We start from the raw sequence: 17,440 nt of genomic DNA on the forward strand, positions 1-17,440 counted from the left end.
CACGAGGGGCAAGGGCTGGTCTGGACGCCGATGGCGGGGTTGAGTTGGAGTAACTGCAGTGCTGGGGTTGATCTACTGCAGGCTACTGCATCCTGTTGGACCGGGTCCACTTCACTTTGATCTGGATGCCCTAAAGGGAAGGTATTGGAAGTGGTGAGGGCTATGTGTGTATCTATGTACATGCCTAACGACTATGAGGACCTTGGCGAAGTATCTCAATATAATACCTTCTTTCTCTTCATCTCGTTCGTCTCCTGCTTCTGCTTCCATATCCTGCACCATGTACTCCTCCCTCTCAACAACCTCCCCACAGCCAGGCAGAAGCTCCGATGCCAACGAGTACACCTCCCTCCTCCCCAAGCCAACAGACGACAACCCCGTCCCCGACTTCCTCTCCCAAAACGACAACGACAACGACAACCACAATGACCGCAACGCAATCCTCGCCGAGTTCCTCCTCCTCCTCAAGTCCTCCATCCCCGTCATCCTCGCCTACACCCTGCAGAACTCCCTGCAGACCGTCTCCGTCCTGATAGTCGGCCGCATCTCGCCCGAGCACCTAGCCACCAGCGCATTCAGTCTCATGTTCGCCATGATCACAGCGTGGATGATCGCCCTCGGCGGCACAACGGCCCTGGACACATTGGCCAGCTCCTCCTTCACAGGCTCCGACAAGAAGAACCTCGGCATCCTGCTCCAGCGCGGCTTCTTCGTGCTCGGGCTCTTCTACGTCCCCGTCGCAGTCCTCTGGGTCTTCTCCGAGAAGATCTTCCTCCTCCTCGGCCAGGACGAGTCTCTCGCACGGGATAGCGCCCGCTTCCTAACGGCCCTGGTCCCAGGTGGTCTGGGGTACGTGTACTTCGAGCTGATGAAGAAGTTCCTGCAGGCCCAAGGTCCCCCTCCTCCCCTTCAACTGCAACCGCCATACTAACGGTACACAGGCATAATGCGACCAGGAACCTACGTCCTCCTCCTCACATCCCCCCTCAACGCCCTCCTCACCTACACATTCGCCCACAAGCTAAACCTCGACCTCCTCGCCGCCCCCCTCGCCCTCTCCATCTCCTACTGGCTCTCCTTCGCCCTCCTAACCCTCTACGCAGCCTTCGTCGCCGGCTCCGAATGCTGGGCCGGGTGGAGCCCCGAAGCCCTGTCCAACCTACGCACCTTCTCCCGCCTCGCCCTCCTCGGCGTCATCCACGTGGGCACGGAATGGTGGGCGTTTGAAATCGTCGCCCTCGCCGCCGGACGCCTAGGCACAATCCCCCTCGCCGCACAGAGCGTCATCATGACAGCCGACCAGGTCCTCAACACGATCCCGTTCGGCGTGGGCGTTGCAACAAGCGCGAGAGTCGGGAATCTCCTGGGCTCCAGGAATGCAGCCGGTGCAAAGCGGGCCGCGAACGTCGCGGCGTGGCTGAGCATGCTTCTTGGCCTGGCCGTGCTGGTGCTGCTACTGGCGAGCAGGGCGCATTTCGGGCTGCTGTTCAACAGTGACACCCGCGTTGTGGGTCTCACGGCGGAGGTTCTGCCGTTCGTCGCGCTGTTCCAGATCGCTGACGGGCTGAATGGGAGTTGTGGCGGGGCGTTGAGGGGCATGGGGAGGCAGCATGTTGGTGCGGTGGTGAATGTGGTTAGTTACTATTGTGGTGCGCTGCCGCTTGGTGTGTATCTTGCGTTTCATGGGTGGGGGCTTAAGGGGCTTTGGGTTGGGCAGTGTGTGGCGCTTTATCTTGTTGGGGCGATTGAGTGGGCGGTTGTCAGTGCGAGTGAGTGGGAGGGGGAGGTGAGGAGGGCTTTTGGGAGGATGGAGGGGGGGAAACAACTGGAGGGGGATGAGGGAGAGGGGAGGGGCTGATACTGGTGTTGGTGCTGGTGCAGGCAGTGTAGGTGAGGGTTAGTGGTGCCACGATGGTATATGGAGGATGCAGTGCAGATGCAGGCAGATAGCAAAGTCGGCGTTTGGACAAGATCAAGAGAGATGTCATCATGAATGCTATCAGACCATTTGCTATGCACAGTGCATATTTCTCCGAGGACACGGACTGTGGGCTGTAGCGATGAGATGCAGAACCCTAACTCCATGAATGAAGAAAACACCGTCGATCCACAGACCCCAGTCTAGGTGATAAGCAGTACCCAGACAAATGCATCATGTCACCGATAAGCAGCTGCCTCACCATTAGCCTGGCCAAGCTCTGGGGATCGTCTCTTCCCCACTGAGGGTCTCTCCCGGCCTTCCTCTTTGGGACACTCATACATACTCCAACTGCCCCGTGTCTGCATTGAGCCACTATGAGGTAGCTACACCTCCGCGGGTTACACATGGCTTATCAGTATGGGAGCTTATCATGATGGCCATATTTCTCCTCCCTTTGGTCTTTTTGGGAAGGCCGGGCGAGAAGATGCAGTCTTATCATGAATCAAAGGTCCAGCCACAAACTCAGAATATTGTCTTGATCGAGAAGGTCGGGGGAGAAAGCCCTCCCTCTTACATGCCGACATGGACATGCCACCTGCTGTCGATGAAATCATCCATCTCCATGTCCGAGCTCCCGATCTCGGCTGCATGCAGAGCTGATGTAGACTAAGAGCATACATAAAGACCCCTCCCTCCCCTCACTCATCTCTCGCCCACCATCTCCTCTCATACACCCACAATGATCCTCCCCGCAAGCCTGCTCGCCCTCTCCCTCTCAGCCGTGGCCTCCGCCCACGACAACCACCAGACGCCCCTGACCGGCCCCCTCCAGAAGCTCTGGTACAACACTCTGCCCGGCGACGGCGGCACCCAGGTCCGTCCCTTCCCCTGCCCCCAAGCAAGACCCTAACCCTTCCGTGCAATGCCAGGCAGACTCCGTCTTCTCCGGCATCTCGACCTTCGGCCGCCTGCCGTACTTCCCGTGCCTCGCGAGCGACGAAGAGAAGTTCGATATCGCGTTCATCGGCGCGCCGTTTGACACGGGGACTTCGTATCGACCCGGTGCGAGGTTCGGGCCCAGTGGGATTCGGCAGGGGAGTCGGCGGTTGAATCTTTAGTATGTTGCCTTCACTGCTGATGATAGAAAGGCGTGGTTGGTTAGGGCAAGGCTAACCCGTGCAGCGGCGGCTACAACGTCCCCCTGCAAGCGAACCCCTTCAGCAACGAGCTGAAGGTGCTGGACTGTGGTGATATTCCTGTGACCTCGTATGTMCCACCCACTGCAGTACGGTATACCCTGGGTAGTATTAATGTGAGTGCAGGTACGACAACGCCTGGGCCATCCGGCAGATCGAAGAAGGCCACAACAGCCTCCTCATGCGCAAGCCCTACACCTCCGCGAACGAATACGGCCTCTCGCGCGCCGGCAAGACCCTCCCCCGTATCATCACCCTCGGCGGCGACCACACCATCACCCTGCCCCTGCTGCGCAGCATCAACAAGGCATACGGCCCTGTAACGGTCATCCACTTCGACTCGCACCTGTAAGCCCCCCATCCCACCCCCAACAACCCTCTAACGTGTACAACCCCCTAACATGTACGCAGCGACACCTGGAAACCCAAAGTCTTCGGCGGATCCCCCAGCGAAACCGCCTCCATAAACCACGGCACGTACTTCTACCACGCAGCCATGGAAGGCCTGCTAAAAAACGACACGAACATCCACGCGGGAATCCGCACGACGCTGTCCGGGCCCTCGGACTACGAAAACGACGGGTACGTGGGGTTCGAGATCGTGGAGGCGCGCGAAATCGACACGATCGGGACCGCCGGCATCATCCGCAAGATCCGCGAGCGCGTCGGCAGCGACCCCACCGCGCCGATCTACCTGTCCATCGACATCGACACCATCGACCCGGCGTTTGCGCCGGCCACGGGCACGCCGGAGACGGGCGGGTGGAGTACGCGTGAGCTCCGCACGCTGGTTCGGGGGCTCGACGGCCTGAATCTCGTTGGGGCGGATATTGTGGAGGTTGCGCCGGCGTATGATACGAATGCGGAGCTGACGACTATGGCGGCGGCGGATGTGCTGTATGAGGTTTTGACGATTATGGTTAAGAGGGGGGCGTTGACGGTTGAGGGGCGGGGGGACTTGTAGGCTGTAGGGGTGGGATTGGGGTTGATTAGTAGCCCTGGGCTTGGGCTTGGGCTCGGGCTTAGGGTTATCCTCCGGATATGGATGTTGGTGGTTTGATGGGATGAGGTGAATACCATATGCAACGAGGACTTGCAATGAAGCATGTTCTGTTCAGTGCTGTCTGTCCATATATCAACATCCACGCAGGAAATGTTCTATGCAACATCTTACTGAACTCCACGGGATCTACCTAGAGCAGGCAGCCTCCCAGGACAAAAGGATTTTAGATGGGTAAGAACTACTCAAAGAGTCCAACATACCAAGTATTCTTTTGTACGCAAACGGACCCCATAAAGACCCCTCTGGCTCATACCTGGCCTGTCAAACTACGGTACTGCTTAAATGAGAGATTCAAGACTAATGGCAATGGTCTGTCTTTGATCTTTATACTCCACAAAGCCAACTGGTATCTACCCCGTTAAAGCATGCCAACTTCCAATGGTAAGGTCAGATGGAGACATATGGGATATCTATATTCTCTAGGGGCAGAGGCCCTAACAAGCCCCTAGCCCTAAGCAATCGCTAGCAAAGGAAGCGATAGCCTTAAAAGAATATTCTTTTCGTCTCTCTTGTTCTTTTTTGTTGTTTTTTCCTAGGCAAGATAACCTTCTACTTTCTACGGGTCTTTGAGTCATGAATGAGTAAGGCACCAAACACTACTGGTGTAAGAAATAGCTATGTTGGAAAATTGGGTATATTGTATTCCATAGAACGCCAGTTAGGGCTTGGGTGAATGCTTTCATGAACAAGGGAATGCCGGTGCGTTTGCATCCACCAAAGCAATCCAACCCTCCCCAACAGAATCCAAGCGTAGCGGAAGCTGACTTCCGAAAGGAAAGGCCACGGTCGGGGTAGACCTAGGGTGTGTCGCATGACAGCCAGCCCAATGGCACCACGCGAGGCTCTACTCACTTGATAAGTTGACTTCCAGTCCAGGCAGTGGCACATCGGGCCCTCCCGCCAACCAACCCCAGCCACTACGGTACCGCAAAGCGCCCGATCGCTGAGCACACCGTGACAAATTCTTACGCCCCTGCAGGAAATCCCCCCAGGTCCATCATCTCCACCAATGATCTCCGTCCCAGCAGGCAGGGGAATCAAACTTCATCTAAATCCTCCCGCGGCTTCCCGCTATCCTGCGCCTTTCGTTTACTTTTAGTTTAGGGCGTGCAGAACGGTAACTCCTAGCGAGATCAGCGAACAGTAACAGTGAGTTTAACAGCTGAGCGTTATTCATGGCTTGGTCATCTTGGGGTCCGCCCCCCCTGGTGGGAGGTCTACGGCGGTTAGGGCTTGGACGGTGCGATTTGCACCAATTGGAGGCCTGGACTGCGCGCCAAGACGTTAGGGCGTGTGGTAAGGATGTATAAGCCTGCTAGACGGCAAGATGGATACGACGACGGGTCTGCAGGTCTCAGTTTGTCTGCTCTATGTAGTATGGGCTAACTACACTACGGTGGACTATGAGCCGTGTGGGAAAAGGTATAAAGGCGCCCTCATCCCATCCCATCCCGTCCCATCCCTTCAAACCACCACCACCACCACCACCAACAAGGCAACAAACCCACCCATCTCATACCCAAGCCATCAAAATGAAGCTCTCCCTCCCCTCCCTCCTCGCCTTCACGCCGCTCCTAGGCCTAGCCACCGCCGCCGACTGCTCCGCCCCAAACCAACAAGTCTTCTCCCAGGCCGCCGTCGAAATGATGTGGTCGATCCGCGCCTGGATCTGCCCGAATGCCTGGAACTCCTGGACGATCGCGTACCCGGACGGCGCGTGGTGCGATGCCGGCGGCGGCATCGTGAGCGCGTTCTACGGGTCCTGGGAGATCCGGGGCATGCAGAGCGAGCAGCAGTGCTGGGTGCGTTTCCTTGTTTTCCCTCTCCTTTTCTAGCGGTTTTGGTTTGGTTGGTTGAATGAGAGGAGTGCTGGTGCTGATGAAGACGGTGTAGGACATCACGGAGGAAATCATCAACCAGTGCATGTGGTATGACTTTGCGAGCACGAGCTACAACGGGGGCACGTGGTCGTACGGCGATATCTGGGCCGGGGGTTGGTTCTGGGCTGATAACTCGCGGTCCTGTGTGCATCCTGTTAAGAGGGATGCGTTGCCTGCTGCGGAGCCTGCTGCTGCCCCTGCTGAGGGTAATGGGACGCTTGCGGATGGGTCGGCTCAGGTTGGGAGTCGGGTTTGGCTGGACTTTAGTTCTGGGGAGGCGGTTGTTGTGAGGAAGGAGGAGTTTTGATCTCGGTTGGGGTGGTGCCCTCTGGATGCTCGGGATGGCGGGGATGCGTTTAGAGACGGAGATGTGCTGCTTGTTTTGAGGAATAGAGTTGGTCTGATCCTGTTTGCGTTGAGGATTGCTCGGGCACGAAAGTTATATATCTAATGAATTGGTTTGGTTTATGGTCTTGAAGCAAGGACGTTGGCTACAGTATCCCTTGTGCATGTATGTTCATCGATCGTCTTGGAGTAGATGCGCGGTACGATGCAAGAACCCGTCTGAGACTGGAAAGGACCGGCTCGAGATAACCGTAAGATACGCAGATGCTCATGAATGTATTAAAGCAAAGCGTCTGCCAGGGCAATACGGAGTCCAAGGTGAGACCCAGATAATTCAAATATCCGTCGACTGCGGATCCATGCCCATAAACACCTTATATAGACGGCGACTCGCCGCAGGACCGATACGCGAATCAGTCAAAGCGCCGTTTTTGTTTGCGGATTTCTATAAATCAGGATCAGTTCTCACTATCATACTTGCTGAATCAGAGGAGACAACGTACTTTGACATCCTCCAACATCCCCGGCCCAGACCTCCGCATCCCTCTAACCAAGTCGACAACACTCGGATAATGATTGACCACACCGTAAGCCATCGACGCCGTAACGCGGCTGGTCTCCTGGAGCATGCGGATGTAGGCATCGGATGCGTTTTCTCCAGGCTTGACCTGCCCGTTGTCCATGCAAAAGGCGGAGTCGTTGCCGTTCATGCGTTCGCGGCGGTACGGCACGGTCGAGACATGCTCGGTGAAGATCTTGATCCACTCGGCGGATTCAGGCGGTGCCGCGGTTTGGTGGATGAGACAGCTGTGCGTGACTTGTAGGTTGAGGAGGGCGTCTTCGATGGTGTCGTCGTCGATGGGCGCCGTTTCGGGCTTGTTCGTTTTCTTGCGGCGGGATGTGGATGGTGCTGGCTGTGAGCCCTGGACTTCGTCGAGGTTGCGGCGGAATTCGACTTGGTAGGCGCGATTTCGCGAGTTGGCGTTCTTGCGCATCCATGCTGTGAGGCCTTCAATGAGGTAGATTACTGCACAGCGAGGATAGGCGCGTTTCAAGCGCAGGATATGCAGTTCCAGCTCGCTAGGGGCGTGGGGGGTATCGGAGTCAAGAGACGATGTGACCATGTCGACGAACTCCTGCGCGGTCACGAGGCAGAGGACGTGCTCCTCCTCGCGGATGTGCAGTTCGCACGGTTCCCAATACCCAAGAGACCGGTTGTACGTGGCTTTCATCTTCCGCCGCCACTTGACAATGTTCGGGATCGAGCTGTCGAAGAAGGTCTGTTCCACCCCTAGAATCCGCATGTATTCGACCGCCTGGTTGCCGACGCTGGTTTCTTTCAACGACGACGCAAGGTCGAGAATCATCTCGGGCGTGGAATCCTTCTTCTCAACCTTGAGCCGATTGACCTGCGCTATGTCGGCTGCGAGCTGTTTGTCTTTCGCCTTTTCTTCCTTCTGCTTCTGCTTTCGCTCCTTCTCCAGCTGCTTCTCGCGGTCACGCTCCGCTTTGGCCGCCTCTCGTTCCCTCGCTTTCGCCTCTTTATCCGCACTGGTTTGCTTTGAAGTGGCCTTTTTCGGTTTGCGAGTTGCACGAGCCTCGGGGAGCTCATCGAGATCCTCGTCAATATCTTCGATCCGGCTCGCTTTCTTTTTGCGTGAGGCGGTGGTAGAAGTGTCACTCTTCGAACGGTTCAAACTTGCCAGTAGGCTGGCCGTTCTGCCGGAGAACTCAGACCGTAGCGAAGGCGCCTTGAATGGGGTCTCTTGGAAATCGAAGAGGTCGCCTGGATCCGGCAGACCAAAGGGGTCGCTAAAGTCTTCTATATTATCTTTCGAAGGTTTGCGCGCTTCCTTGCCGTCATTTCGAAAAGCACCACCGTTGCTAAAATCATCGTCGATAACTGCCGTCGTAGCTCGCTCTTTGTTCTTCGGAGACGGACTTCGGCGACTCAGCTCGGGAGCGGACGATGTAAACACGATCGGGTCGGAGTCAAGAACGAAGGCTGGCGTTTTCGATTGCGCATTTGACGGTCCGCTCGTAGGCTCGATCTCGTCGGAGAAGAGGAGAAGGGGATCTTGGTTCCATGAGGGCAATGTATTTCCGCTATTAGCAGATGGATTTGAGGCTCTGCCAGTTTCCGGAGTCAGACGCCTCTTTTTGACGGGCTTGCCAGCGTCAAGGTCGTCGTCGTAGTTGAATTGCGCAAAGTCAATGTCGTCGGAGAAGGGGAACGAGGATAGATCGGCGGCTGCGGGCGGACTGGAATGGAATCTTCGGATGGAGGAGGCCTCGCGACGGCCGGCTGGGGGAGGAGGGGTGGAGGAGAGGAGACTGATGACTTCTGGCGGCATGTTGCGGACTTCTTCAAGGTGGGTGGGAGAGCAACACTGAGTCCTCAGGGTGGGCAATTCACGTGGCGCGTCTCGCGTCATGGTCACGCAGTCACGTGAACAAGTTGGCATGGTTTCCACTTTTTAGGATTACTCTGTAATGGTTGTTATGTTGATTGGCTGGCGCCTCTGACGAACGAGTAAACTCCGAACCGACACTAACAATCTCTCGCGCGGAATCATGGTTGGATTGGGGCAATTATTGATCTAATTATTGCCTTGAACCCTTGGTGGTGCTGCGCATTTTACACATACGGTACATTAAGCTCAAATGCTTGGACTTTCTGTTTACTTACCTTTTCCAGGATGACCGGTGTCAGACAGTAAAGTCCACGCTCTATCAACTGGAAAAAGAGATATTCAACTGCAATCATTATTCTTTAAGGTCATTTACGGGGCTGACCTTCCAGTGACTTGCGTCGTTTGAACCAAGGATGAATTTCGGGGCTGGCCTTGTCAAGCCTTCTGGACCTCTTGCTCTCAAAATGCTAGCACGTTGAAGTCTGGGATTGCCTTGAAAACATGCGACCCCGGGGATAGCAAGGAAGCAGCATCCCTCTGTGGAGAGAGCAAAAAGATAGATATGGATCAAGCCCATGGTGGGCGGCAATTCATCTACCGTGCGTCAGTGGCATAACATACTGCCCGCACTGCTGCTTCCCAAAAATCAAGGTACTATCAATCCAGGCCATAGTGAATTATACGCTGAATTTTCCCCTGAAGTGCGATGGCTATCTACCAGACAGGACATGTGTCTTCAAAGGACATGGTTCTCACGGCGCGAGGCCTGAGCGAACTCGCATACCAGAAATTTGGCAAAACGTGCTAAAGAGAGCCAAAAGCTAGCGTGAGAATCTGCTTTCAGCTTGACAAATCATGATGACGTCCATGCTCGGAATACAGATGCTCAGGGTAAGCTCTTGAAGAGATCTCCGGAGAACCGACTCCAAGACCATTCCGCAATGAACTGTCGGGGAGACATTCTGCAACCTGTATACAGCCATCATGGCAGCGTCTTGCATGCGAAACTAGCATGCTTTCAGCCCGTGCCCAATCATCGACACCACTAAACGATACGCCATCGTTTGTGGACGAGACTTTGATGGTGCATACCCTGAACAGATGCTTCTAGCAGATACGTACAATCAATCGTTTGAGCTCGTCAGGATTACCTAGCCATCCGACGCCATTCTGCGCTCCGCTATAGGGGTGGAACATAAACCAGAGGCATTCCCGTTGGCCGATTTAGGCAAGACAATAACGTTCAACTGTTTACAAGAGGATTATACTTTCTATCCCGCCTTGCCTCTCCAGAGTTCGGCAAAAGTACGATCGTTTGTCATTCCTGATCTACTTCGCCCGCAGAGGTTAAAGTAGTCCAAATTGCAAGATGTCTAGTCATTGGCCGCTGGCAGCGCTTGCAGCGGAGGGATCAGAGGAAGTTCCCTACTCTTCAGGACAAGGATTAAAGTGCAGCGATCGATTTGCTAGGAGGCGTTATAGGGCCATCTACGCTGAATGGAGATAGTCTTGGCTCTACACTAATGCCATTGATGCTATGCCCTCTTTCAGATGCCATGCCTGTTTTAGCACAATAGTTAGACGCAAATGGACGGTTGAATAAGGCTTTACATTAGCCCACGCCCGTCTTCTCCTCCAACGACTCGTATCAATCCCTCCAATGGAGCAATGTGCGCATTATTCCGCGGGTTGTGGTGTTTTGTGGTGATCGAGCTCGGGGTTGGCCCCGGCGCATCAGGGCGTCTTCCGACTGCCTAGTCAAGGGTAAACCATAGTGGTGCTCTGATGAAGTCTGAACGTTGAAGGGACAATGTCCATTGCGATGCGTTGCTGCGGGCAGTTCTTGGCGCTCGTATGGTTGTCTTTTCTGCGGTGTCTCAGTCCCTGCGTCTTGGTTTCGCGACTTCAAACGGAGGACCTTTTGCTTCCGTGGTCCAACACTTCGAGATTATCTACCCTAGATGAATGACCAGAGAGGTATTGCCGGGAATTGCGTCAAACCAAGAGCTTGCAGTCATGTTCGGCCTGAGCAGCCTAAAGAGCCGTCCTGCGAGAAGGCACACAGTTGGGAGCCTTTGAACCTTCAACCAGACCAGACCACGGATTAGACCCCTGATCCCTGACACTGACGCACTGACGCACTCACAGGTTCCGGCCACATCGCCTATCGCGGGGCAGTCATCTCTCTCATCCATCAGCAACGCCAACCGACCCTCTCCCACCGTCCTGCTCCTGCCCTTCTGCCACTCGAGCCGTCCTCTGTCTGATCCCAACTCGCCACCAACCGTTGCATCACCATCCCAGCCGCCTAAGCCAGTTTAGCTTTCGAGGCGACGATACCTGGTCTCCACGTTTGGGCAGCTCTTCCCAGAAGCAGAGAGACGCTGCATATTCTCCTCCGCGGACGAACCTGTCGCTGTCTCCAGTCTCCTCCAGTCCCGATCCTGCTCCTACCTTAACCGCCTCGCTATGTCTCGTCGTCTCGCCCTCGCCTTAGTCAACAACCTCGTTTTCATTCGGCATCATTCGACCGGGATCCCGTAGATAACTCTCTGCTGAAGGATGGTTCTCAGGGGCGACGAGAGAGCGTCAGGGCTGGGGAGACGCGGACATTTGTGAGCGTACAGCTGGACTGGTTGCTTGTTCCCATGCCTGCGCAGGCATAGTGAAGTTCTCTCCACATAGGTACCATGGACTCGTCTTTGGGGCTGTCAATTTCGCAGTCGGAGATACTTCGCTCTGGCGCTATTGCGGCTGTACCTGAACTCTCTTCAAACTCTTCCTCTTTCTACGACTCTTCGTTGTCCTGGTTGTTGCCAGGGGTATTTTGCAAGAGATACTCTACAGATCGCTACAAATCCTTATAGTGGGGATAGATCAACGTCGCCGGAAACACCCGCAGCTTCTATGGAGCTGCGCCGATACAAAGGAATATATCTTCGGCCCGATCGATCACTTACCCTGTCTTTGTGAGTTTCAAAACACCCCCAACTCAATTCACATCACACCAGAAATGCCCCTCGTTATCATATATAGCCTCTGACAACCCCAATGCGCTGAAAAAAGCTCGCTTCATAGAATCGCATCCACCCCGAACGAAGCATGATGATATCGACTCTCGCTCGCAAAATTGACGCCGAGCTGCCCGGAGCGGCCATCTCAATGCCTCGCATCAACTTTGATTCGCCAATTCGCCCTGCCGCAGACTTGCCTGGATGTTCTTAGTCCCACGCCCAGGCTTGCGCCGCCGAACCTTCCAACTCTTGAGACTCGACAGAGACAAATAAAAAAAATGAGACGGAAAGGTTCGCGCTGACGCTTGTCCCTGCTCCTTCGTTTGTCGCGAACCCTGTCTCGTGTTCCAGGTACAAAAATGATTTCTCTTTGGAGGTCACCAGGCTTGCGCCGCCGAACCTTCGAACTCTTGAGACTCGTCAAGAACGAATAAGAAAATGGGATGGAAAGTCTTTCGCGCTGACGCACGTCCCTGCCCCTCCGTTCGTCGCGATCCCTGCCTCGTGTCCAAAGAGATACAAAGATGAAAAGATGATTTCTCTTTTGGAAATCATGATTGCGACGCCTCATGGCGCTATTGTCGTCTGAATCGTAGCGACCACTTTGAATTGACAAGTACCCTGGTACAATGGTAGTGTGGCGAGTGGTGGCCAGAGAAACAGGGACGGTCAGGCGATGGCGATCAACAAAGACACGTGGAAGTCTGGCTCGCAGCCACGGGGGGTCAATGGGTATCGAAACGAGAGGTTGGAGGCCGCTTGCATGTGGGAGAAAACAGTCGGAGACAACTCTTCGAATGCCTCGTCGTCTCTCTCGGACTCGGTCTGCGCACTTGAAGTCGATATCGCCATTACCTCGGTCGATTCGAGGCGGCCATGTTATGGTTCTTCAAACTCTCTTATCGATCATCTGTCACCAGTGACCACACTAACGACATTCCTATTCCCAAATCCCAATGGTTTTATCAAGCAGATCTAGACTCTTGCCACGAGCGTCGATGGCTTTGGTACGATTGATCCCCGGTATCCAATGGCCGAGAGTTCCGTCGGCGCAGCCACACGAACAGGTCGTAGGTGGGTGTGAACACGGCACTTGCAAGAACGGCATGAAAGCGACCGATCTTGTCAAAAGATGAAGCCTGCCTGAAAGACGAAGAAGGTGGGAGTCTGAAGTCATATAATGGGTCAGAATTCCGTCCCTTCGATGAGGTTACTAGGGCATTCTGCTTCTGAGATCATTCTCTCTTCTCGATACGACCCCGTCTTCAGATACCGTCCTCTCTCCCGATACCACTCCGTTTTCTGATACCATTCTCTTCTCCGATATCGATTCAAAATGGATACCGGTACCGATACCAAGCGGAGCGGTGCTCTTCCAGCTGGTAAGTTACTCCTTGATATGACGTGCACGATAAGTTTTGGTGTGTGGCTGTTTAAAGTCACGTGGTCCGCAGCCAATGGCAGGCTGCTGGGCACAAGTTCACGTGCGTTTGTCCCACCTCACGCCAAAACTTATGGTGCACGTTTTCCTACTATATATGTGCATAGCTAACCTCAAATATAGCTGATGTTGCTCGGGTCTTTGACAACGCGCGTATCCCCCATGTCCTCTTTGGATGGTGGGCTGTTGCCTGCCATGGCAAGTACCATGCATTTCCGGTGAGTTTCACCCGACAAGCCGCCGACACAAAAGGAAGCTAACACTGTGTCCAGGAAATCGACTTTGTTCTCCCCGACGACAAAATCGAGGCTGCCGCTAATGCTCTCGCCGCCACTGGGCATTTCCACCGCTGCACGGATCTCGACTGCGTTGAGTGGACGGCGGACCGGCGGCCCCGCGATTACTTTCAAGCACCTCGCCACCAGCCATTGCCTATAACTATGCTGGGAGCGCAAATGGCGATGAACAACTGGCATGCAATTGCTCGAGAGCATCTTCATATTGGGCCCGGATACGACTTCTTCAAAGTCATTTCACTATATGCCAAGTCTCACCTGCTCTGGTCATTTCCAGAGATAACGCTGGACCCCATTGCGAGCGACGACCGCACCTACATGTTCACGGACGATGTGCGACTTCCGCCACCTCGAAGAGAAGGCGAAGACGGAAGTACTGGCCCCTGGGACGGTCTCTATCCAGTTAAAATTCCGACTTACGCTGCTCTTATTGAGGCATTGCTCTTACTGTATTGCCGAGATCTCGGATCCCTCGAGCACACTGACCAGGCGTGGGCGTCCATGACCAATGAAGCTCTAGGCAAAATCTTGATTCCCGGTACTCTGAACTTGAATGAGCGGATATCTGAGCTCAGAAGGAATATCGATCCTCGCTGGGTGCCCATCCTGGATAGCTCTCATTTCAACACCGGACCTCTCACAAAGGGCCTCCTCGCCCCTATCCATAACTACCGAGCGGTTCTGCTGGCGAGCAATGAGCTTCCGGATATCCCACCTCATGACTTGGACGGTTACCACATGTAAGGTCTCTCCATGGTGTTTACGAGATCTCGTTGCTCCCGAGCGATTGTCGTGGAAAACAGCTTACAGGCCGGCAAGGGTTGCCATGTCTTGTCACTGTCCCAACATCAGCATGTGTTCTGCCTTTGCCGGTTTGTTGGAAATCTTCTATTTTCTGTCTCTCTCATATGTTTGGCTTCAAATTCGCCTTGCAGCCAACAGTCATATTATTGTCGTTCATTCTGCTGCTGTCGGCCACCTCTCTGCACTCTTTTCGCCTCTTATCCGTTGGGCCTGGATTTTCGGTCTTCGGGAAAGCTACCACCCTCGTTTACTTCTCTGTTGCATGTTCTTTTGCTGCGTTCTTCCCTTCTCTCGTTTGACCTATCGTTCAGCTTGCAGCTGCAGCTTCATCCGTTGATTTTCTGCTGCCCCCGCCCTTCCTAATCACGCCAAAACAACCCAAAGTAAAATCAATATAGCAATAGATTCAGGGAACTGTTTAACTTGTACGTGGTGTGTCTTCATTTGTTGTGGTTTGCTTTGATTTGCTGTTTTAGCTTCACCAATCGGTTCTTCCGCTTTGTTGATATATGCCATTGAACAAACCTGACCCGCAGGACCGTGAAAGAGACCATGAAAGAGAGTCCTCTGTGGCTTTTGTAAGAAAGCTTCCCAGCAAGAAGGCCACGCAGGAAAGTATAGGATGCTGGGGTTAAATATCGTCCATCGCCCACTTTTCGTTCTTCTCTTTTCTTCGCTCGTCCGTCTTTTCCATCCATCAGCTTCTCATATTTCCTTCCATCCCCTCATCTACCTCCTCATCATTGACCTTCTTCACCGTTCCAAGACTCTATAATGGCATCTTTCGAACCCGTGTCGCCGTCAACCTCACCGTCTGATTGGAGATGGCTAGCTATGGAATCCGACGCGATAAAACTTCTACGCAAGATTTGGGAGTGCCACCCGGCACAGAATCCAATTATTTCCATAACCGGGGAATACGCCTTCTTCAACCATGTCAGATCAGCGCAGTATCCGAAGGTTCGTGGCTCATCAGCTTCTTGGTTTAGGTATGCGGGCTCGACTAACAGTTGCATCACATAGACTCTGGAGGTTTGCGTATACGAACCTACACACGACCGGGTGACAGCACGGTCGAGTTTGGACCAGTGTCTAAAAGCTCTGAAGAAGCACAATGCGGTAGGGGATGACGGCCGAAGAATAGTGGAATATTACGAGAAAGAAGGGTTTCAACACTGCACGGTTCAACTTGTGCTAAGCTTGGCCAGCGACGTAAGTAGCAACCCGGTCCTTGCACATGTGTGTGCCGACGTTGATGAACCATCCAGCTGCCATCCACACCGAGCATTGGGTGTTCCGCATTTTTGGACCGCAACCCAGACCTTCCATACGTTATGGAAGAAGATCTACTTGTATACATCATGAAAAAAGTAGCCGGGAGGCAGTTGGAGGACCGGGATCTTTGCAAACAAGAGGCTGGGCAGGCCTACCAACTTGCCGAGGCCATAAAAACGAAAAACCGTCGCGGCGTCGAAACGAATCCCCCGATCTACCTCAATCTCGAACAATACCAGGTCTTTGATTCAGCGGTGGGGACTTTTGCCAAATATGCTATCAAAGATGAACCTTGGTGGAGGCGAGCCATAGGGGCCAAAGTTGCTCTCGTCGCTGGCGCCGATACTGTGAATGGGCATGCCATGGTCGAGCACCTTATCCGCACGCCGGAGAGCGACTGGTTAGTTCACAGCCTCCGTCCATCTAGCTGAGCTTTTCTGACTTCAAATAGGGGGAAGATAATAATCACGGCGAGGCAGCCCCTTCGGGCTTATTGGCCTGACCCAAGGATCGAGTTTGTGACTCTAGACCTCCGCCAGTCGCCCGATGATCTAGCCTCGCTTATGCCTGATTCTTGCTACAAGATCTCCCACGCCTACTACGCTTCCCGCCACGAAGAGGACCCTGATATGTTCGGAAATTTCTTGGGCGCAATCAACCTGAAAGCAAAGGATACTCTGCAAAGGGTGTCCCTTCAAACAGCAGGCAAGGTTAGTTTTACACTTTCTATATTACATTGCTACAAGGGGAGCCCACGACTAACTTGAAAACAGCCCATGCTTGGCCGCTTACAGCATTCAGGCTATCAAAGAATCCAAGAAAACCGCCTAGCTGCTATCCAGAGCGGTCGACCTTGGTCCACCAATATAATACACCCCAGTTGCGTTGTGGGCTTCTGCCCTGAAGGTAACTCTCCCTCCCCCTCTTCCATTGTCAAGCATCCTTCACCCAAGACGCCCTCCCCTATCCCCCATCCAGCCCGAACCCCAAGAGCACGTGGACAGCCAGCTGACAAGGACTCCCTACAAAGCCCCCGCCAGTTCGCCCGCCCTGACATTAGCATTATACTACATCATCTGTAAGGCGATCAATGAAACTCCCCATATCCCTGACAGCCGCTATGCGTACTACACTCTACAAGAGAATTCGTACGCGCCGAGCCTAGCCGCGATGACCATCTGGGCCAGCACCACCCACGCCGCCGCCAACAAGACAATCCAGCATGCGAACGGAGACCAGTTCTACTGGCGATACCTCTTTCCCCGCGTCGGCGAGCACTATGATCTCACGGTGCCCGAGACCTCGGCCTCCACGGCGACGGACAGCATCGCTGCGCGGCCGTGTGCTCAGTTCCGGATGTCCGACTGGGCAGTTGGCAAGAAGGTGGTTTGGGCGAACATTTGTGCGCGGTGCGGAGGGTCGCTTGAGGCCTTTGACTGGGCTGATTGGTCGTTGTTTGACTGGGGTGATGCGGAGGAAGCCCCGACGTGGAACTCGCGGGTTGCCGCCATGCGGCTGGGTTGGGATCGCCGTGTCGACTCCCCCCAAGCATGGGTTAAGACGATCATATCATTTGAGAATGCCGGCATTCTACCCCGCCCGAGTGATTTGCCTTAAGAAGGAGGAGGAAAAGGAAGAAGAGTTGAGTGTGTGCTTTTTGGGGGGGGTTGAGCGTTATGTGAGATTGTGATCGGGTTTTGTTCGTGGTTTGTCATTACAACGGTGGTATTTGCATATTGGAAAAGAAGCAACTGCTTAGATGAGAGAGAGGGAGAGAGTTGGAGATTATGA

The 17,440-nt window shown here is 54.1% G+C and overlaps 6 protein-coding genes across 6 annotated transcripts; 5 read left to right on the forward strand and 1 right to left on the reverse strand.

Annotated features, from left to right (window-relative positions):
* Window positions 1–280: 280 nt before the first annotated feature.
* Window positions 281–1,858, forward strand: DSM5745_10230 (MATE family efflux transporter; the record flags this gene model as incomplete). Its single annotated transcript, XM_026752246.1, has 2 exons — window positions 281–893; window positions 942–1,858. 2 exons carry the CDS (start codon window positions 281–283, stop codon window positions 1,856–1,858), a joined length of 1,530 nt encoding a protein of 509 aa, XP_026599308.1.
* An 802-nt stretch (window positions 1,859–2,660) lies between these two features.
* On the forward strand, window positions 2,661–4,081 carry DSM5745_10231 (agmatinase; the record flags this gene model as incomplete). Its single annotated transcript, XM_026752247.1, has 5 exons — window positions 2,661–2,795; window positions 2,851–3,038; window positions 3,104–3,187; window positions 3,244–3,465; window positions 3,529–4,081. The coding sequence occupies 5 exons, from the start codon at window positions 2,661–2,663 to the stop codon at window positions 4,079–4,081; spliced, it is 1,182 nt and encodes a 393-aa protein (XP_026599309.1).
* Window positions 4,082–5,712: 1,631 nt separating this feature from the next.
* DSM5745_10232 (uncharacterized protein) lies at window positions 5,713–6,367 on the forward strand (the record flags this gene model as incomplete). Its single annotated transcript, XM_026752248.1, has 2 exons — window positions 5,713–5,982; window positions 6,074–6,367. 2 exons carry the CDS (start codon window positions 5,713–5,715, stop codon window positions 6,365–6,367), a joined length of 564 nt encoding a protein of 187 aa, XP_026599310.1.
* A 372-nt stretch (window positions 6,368–6,739) lies between these two features.
* Window positions 6,740–8,759, reverse strand: DSM5745_10233 (uncharacterized protein; the record flags this gene model as incomplete). Its single annotated transcript, XM_026752249.1, has 2 exons — window positions 6,740–6,850; window positions 6,909–8,759. The coding sequence occupies 2 exons, from the start codon at window positions 8,757–8,759 to the stop codon at window positions 6,740–6,742; spliced, it is 1,962 nt and encodes a 653-aa protein (XP_026599311.1).
* A 4,410-nt stretch (window positions 8,760–13,169) lies between these two features.
* On the forward strand, window positions 13,170–14,314 carry DSM5745_10234 (uncharacterized protein; the record flags this gene model as incomplete). The annotated part of the gene is made up of 3 exons (XM_026752250.1): window positions 13,170–13,215; window positions 13,398–13,492; window positions 13,547–14,314. 3 exons carry the CDS (start codon window positions 13,170–13,172, stop codon window positions 14,312–14,314), a joined length of 909 nt encoding a protein of 302 aa, XP_026599312.1.
* Window positions 14,315–15,148: 834 nt separating this feature from the next.
* DSM5745_10235 (uncharacterized protein) lies at window positions 15,149–17,266 on the forward strand (the record flags this gene model as incomplete). Its single annotated transcript, XM_026752251.1, has 6 exons — window positions 15,149–15,334; window positions 15,398–15,586; window positions 15,643–16,049; window positions 16,101–16,359; window positions 16,423–16,555; window positions 16,680–17,266. The coding sequence occupies 6 exons, from the start codon at window positions 15,149–15,151 to the stop codon at window positions 17,264–17,266; spliced, it is 1,761 nt and encodes a 586-aa protein (XP_026599313.1).
* Between the last annotated feature and the right edge of the window lie 174 nt (window positions 17,267–17,440).

The sequence above is a fragment of the Aspergillus mulundensis genome, assembly GCF_003369625.1.
Source record: "Aspergillus mulundensis strain DSM 5745 chromosome Unknown scaffold_14, whole genome shotgun sequence".
Classification (NCBI taxonomy): domain Eukaryota; kingdom Fungi; phylum Ascomycota; class Eurotiomycetes; order Eurotiales; family Aspergillaceae; genus Aspergillus; species Aspergillus mulundensis.